This window comes from Aplysia californica, unplaced genomic scaffold, assembly GCF_000002075.1.
Source record: "Aplysia californica isolate F4 #8 unplaced genomic scaffold, AplCal3.0 scaffold00225, whole genome shotgun sequence".
Taxonomy (NCBI): domain Eukaryota; kingdom Metazoa; phylum Mollusca; class Gastropoda; order Aplysiida; family Aplysiidae; genus Aplysia; species Aplysia californica.
In genome coordinates this window covers 59478-64476 of record NW_004797495.1, presented here as the reverse complement: position 1 = coordinate 64476, position 4999 = coordinate 59478, and the positions used below count along the sequence as shown (strand labels likewise).

The 4999-nt window shown below is 37.6% G+C and overlaps 1 protein-coding gene across 1 annotated transcript in view; it reads right to left on the bottom strand.

Annotated features, from left to right (window-relative positions):
* Positions 1 to 915: 915 nt before the first annotated feature.
* LOC101852695 (neuroglobin) overlaps positions 916 to 4999 on the bottom strand; it is a 60429-nt gene continuing 56345 nt past the window's right edge. Inside the window, exons 2-3 of the mRNA XM_005099766.3 lie at positions 2566 to 2797; positions 916 to 1157 (exon numbers count right to left, since the gene is read on the bottom strand). Of these exons, the coding sequence (XP_005099823.1) occupies positions 993 to 1157; positions 2566 to 2797 (397 nt within the window). The 3' untranslated portion in view covers positions 916 to 992. The remainder of the gene's footprint in view (positions 1158 to 2565; positions 2798 to 4999) is intronic.

Below are 4999 nucleotides of genomic sequence, written 5' to 3'. Positions count from 1 at the left end.
ATATATATATATATATATATACATATATATTTATGTGTGTGTGTGTGTGTGTGTGCGTGGTTGTGTGTGTATGTATGTATGTATGTATGTATGTATGTATGTATGTATGTATGTATGTATGTATGTATGTATGTATGTATGTATGTATGTATGTATGTATGTATGTATGTTTTATACATAGGTATGTATGTGTGTATATATGTATGTGTGTATGTGTGTACCTATGTATGTCTGTATGTATGTATGTATCTATGTTTTATACATATGTATGTATGTATGTATGTATGTATGTATGTATGTATGTATGTATGTATGTATGCATGTATGCATGCATGTATGTATGTATGGGTGGATGGATGGATGGATGGATGGATGTGTGGGTGTGAGTGTGTGTGTGTGTGTGTGTGTGTGTGTATGTGTGTGAGAGAGAGAGAGAGAGTGTGTGTGTGTGTGTGTGAGAGAGAGAGTGAGAGAGAGAGAGAGGGGGAGAGAGAGAGAGAGAGAGAGAGAGAGAGAGAGAGAGAGAGAGAGAGAGAGTGTGTTTATATTAGTATGTCTCGGTTATCCTTTGTGTAGTAGGAAATGAGACATTAGGAAATCATGTTCTGTACTAAATAAAGCAACAGTTCTGGACTGTTTGATACTGTTAACCTTTTTTTAGAGAAAAGAAGTCAGATATCTGTCAGTGCTGTTTTAAGGCAAAATGAGTTGACGTTTTTGATAACAGGCCAGTTACACCACCAGCCCAGCTGTCTTCCAGAATTGGAAATACGGTGTTGAGTCGATTCACTTTGAGTCGCTGCTGTTTTATATATATATATATATATATATATATATATATATATATATATGTATGTATGTATGTATGTATGTATGTATGTATATATATATATATATATATATATATATATGACGTGCTGACACTCGCGTAATACTTTTGTGCAGTGAGAAGGCAATCAAGTCGTCTAGGGTTAGTAAGTATTAAGGCGCCGTTATTTAAACAATATCTTCTTCGAGTTCTTGTGTCGCCCGCTCATCCCGTCGGACATCTTGCAGGAGATATAGTCGTAGAGATGTTTCCAGGCCAGTTCCGTTTCCACGGTGAATTTATCTCCTAGTCGCATCTTCAGGCCGTCGCGGATCGCCGGCCACAGAAACTGAAAAAAGGACAGATTGTCAAAATTTGATGTCTTGCTTTATTGCAAAAGGGAAAATCAAGTCACAACGTCTTCAGAGACACATAAATAAGAGTTAAAGAGTGTTTAACTCCCCTGTTTCTTATTATATTTTTATGCAGGGGAATGAGAATTTCTCTCAGGTGTTTCCAGCAATCGACATATTTGAAGTTCGCGGCAGGGCAATGAATCATGGATGTTACAAATTATACTTTATAGGGAAAACAAACTTTAACAGAAGGCTTCCCTAACACACAAAATTTTAATAAGTCCTATCGGCAGCAGCAGACCAAATCCAATGCAGTGACACATTTCAAACCATACAGTCACACAAATGTGCATAGTATTTTATAGTGTGCATGTTGTTGGTTATCTATTAAAGTTTCAGATTTTTTTTTATAGAACAGAATTGAAGTATCTGCATGAATAAAGAAGTTATACTTCAAAACAACGCGTTTTCAACCTTTGTCAAATAATTAGAATGGGTGTCCTCAAAATGTAAACGTAGGGACATAAACAAGCAACCATAACTTATGTTATTATTTTTATTGCCAACGTTTTCCTGGTCTAAATTCGCGTACACTTACAGACTTCACACCTCAAAAGTTAACAACGAATAACCTGATTATGCGAAACATATTAAGTTTCCCTTCAGCAGTGAAAACTATAGACCGGCGTATTTCTAGTCGGGCAGACGTTAGCATTTTTATTCTTAAGTTACCGAACTAATCTTTTTTTAGAAACATGTTAATTTTTGCTTCAGCAGGGAGAAGTTTTGAGCCTCGTGTTCATTTTCTTGAGTACTTCCCGCTTTATGGCAGCAGTCGTAAGTAGTGTTAATATGATAATAATGATGATATATATCATGTGATTCTGTCCTTTTCCCCGCCTATCTTCACTCACTACACCTTCTTCCTCATTATCCTCCTCAACCCCCCCCCCCTCCTAAACAAAAGTTCATTCATTCATTCATTCATTCATTCATTCATTCATTCATTCATTCATTTATTCATTCATTCATTCATTCATGTATTCATTCATTCCTAAACCCTATCCGTACGTCGTGTTTTACTATCGTATCCATACGACATGGGGAACTCTGTGCCACCACTTTCCAAAGAGGAAATTTACTTGTTAATCCGTTCCGTACGCTTTGCATAGCAGTCTTTCAAAATGATTCTTTGACTTTGAGAAATATTGAAAGTTTCAAAGAGATCTTCGCCCTAGAGGTATTTTAAAATGTGAAGAATATAATTCCTGGGTACAAAATGACCCCAGGGCGTACGGATAGGGTTAAGGTAACATTGGTTGTCGCTTTTCTTCTCAAAATAATGGAACAAAACATGTATAAAACTAATAAATTAATGCCACGAGAAATAAAAACCGTTACCGCTAGCATCGCCGGCCGGACGTTGTAGGAGGAGTGTTTCTCTCCGAGCAGGACGAGCATCTCCGAGAAGACCTCTGAGTCGTCCAGATTGTCCACTGCCTGGCCCAGGTTCTTCATGACCAGCGTGGCGTGGTGCTCCAGGCGTATCGTGTCGAAGATGAACTCTCCGCTCTCTGTCTGCGACATCAGGCGACGAAACAGCTTCTTCAAGTCTTTCTCCATCTCGAACAGTCTGGAAATAAAGCATTCGAAGTAATATGTTATAGATACTGCTGATGATGGAGACAATCTGCCTGCCCACACTGAAATGGACCCTCATGAAGAAGGGTGAGGAGTCATGGGGCACTCCGTCTTCCTAAGACCCCAGTTCTACATTCAAATAATTCAAGTATGTTATAGATACTATACCACATGTATGTATATCAGAAAACAGTCTGATTTACCCAAGACGGGATGGAAAAAATAATGTATCAGCAAGATGCTGGCATTTCGTAAACACTACAGGTTTTACATAAAAGAAATGATAATTAATTTCTACTTTTATCCCCAAACTCTTGGTTCATTTAGATATCTTCATACGTTGCGTGTAGCTTACAGCTCTGTAAAAAGTTCTTATTAACGCGTATTACCAGCCTCCAACTGTCACATGTGCCACTCTGGTATCATTATCAATAAAAGTTTAGAGAAAAAAGAAACCGATACTGTTTTGGACGAAAAAATTAAACTACAGGACACGTAAAGCTATTCTTGAACACAAAGTGACAAAGAAAACCCGCTAAAATCCGAAACACAGAGACGAGAGAGAGAGAGAGGGGAGGAGGAGGAGGAGGAGGAGGAGGAGGAGGAGGACAGACAAACGACAGTCAGTCAAACAGACAGACATGCAGGCAGACAGAGAGAGAGAATATTGAGAAGCTGACTAATACCGACAAGAAACATTTCTTTTCTTGGTTAAACTATTTTTAATGGCAAAGACCACTAATTTGAAAGACGTGAAAGAGACACAAATCCCCAAGGACATAAGAAGGCAATCACACAGGCCCGCACACTAACACACACCTACAGGTTCTCAGATAGACCGCTTCTAGATCTATGTGCTGTAGAAGTTTGGCGTTTGGCCGTCGCACACAGGAGAGGTGAACTCGATTCAGAATTTGTGTCGAGTATTTCGGTCTTTTTGCTAGGATGCTGTATCACTCCCAGCCTGTGCTGGCCCTGACTACAGGCTAAAAATCTGACTGCACAACGATCTAATTTGAGTCGGTGTAGATGTTTAATCACCTACATAAGGAAAATGCATAGGTTTATACACATACACAAAAGCTGGACACAACACACAGGCCTGCCTCTGCCGACCGACAGTTTATATTATTTATAAATTTCTTCGCACTAGGAGTAAAAAAAACACTGCTGCCAAGCGCTTAAAGGTAATGCCATTAGGCATTGGGCGACTTTGTGCACTTTTTAAAGTTATAAAACGATACATATGATTCCTTTTCTTACTTGACGAAGTAAAAGTCTTTAAAAAACGAGTTGAAACTTCAGGTTTAATTTTCCATGGTGCATCCATCACCTTGCGTTTCTACATATGCAGCAGATTTAAAAAATTGAAATTTAAAAAAAGGTATCCAACATATCAAATGATCTCTAATTAACTTTTTGTTTGTGGTTTACAAAATCAGGAAACCGCCTCGTCTATGTTTTCAGATTATGAGAGACAAATTATCATTTTACTGTTTATATCAATCAATTTGGGTTGTTGTTGTTTTTTTTGTTGCTGTTTTTTTGTTGTTGTTTTGTTTTGTTTTTTTATGAAGTTTGAGACGATGACGTTGCTTTGCGACTGAAATATCAACCGCCTTACTTAGGAAAACTCACAAAGAAATGAATCTTCAGAAGTCACTCCAAAACGATTTACAGAAACTCTCACGACTGATTATCTGCTTTATATACAGCTTCTTTTTTAGCTCGACTGCCTTACATGTGTTTGTTTGTTTTTCCCCAGTTTCATTCTAATCTAATGAACACTGATACATGATAACTGCCTCCAACTAAAGTATTACCTCAACTTTGAGATAATGCATTATCAACATCACAACATATTATCGTCATCATCATCATCATCATCATCATCATCATCATCATCATCATCATCATCATCATCATCATCATCATCATCATCATCATCATCATCATCAACAGTAGCCGCAGCAGCAGTAACATCATTATTAGTAGTATTATAATGACTATATTTTTACTAATATCGTTATTATTAATAGTACCGTGGTTGAATTCTGTTAATACTATCACAACCATTACCAATGTTTATAGTTTGTATTAGTTTGCAGGGTTGTTCTATGTTCCGGCATAATGTTACATTCTTTGTCTCTGCAGTCTTGCTAACGCCCCATTAACGTCACATCAACCATCAACT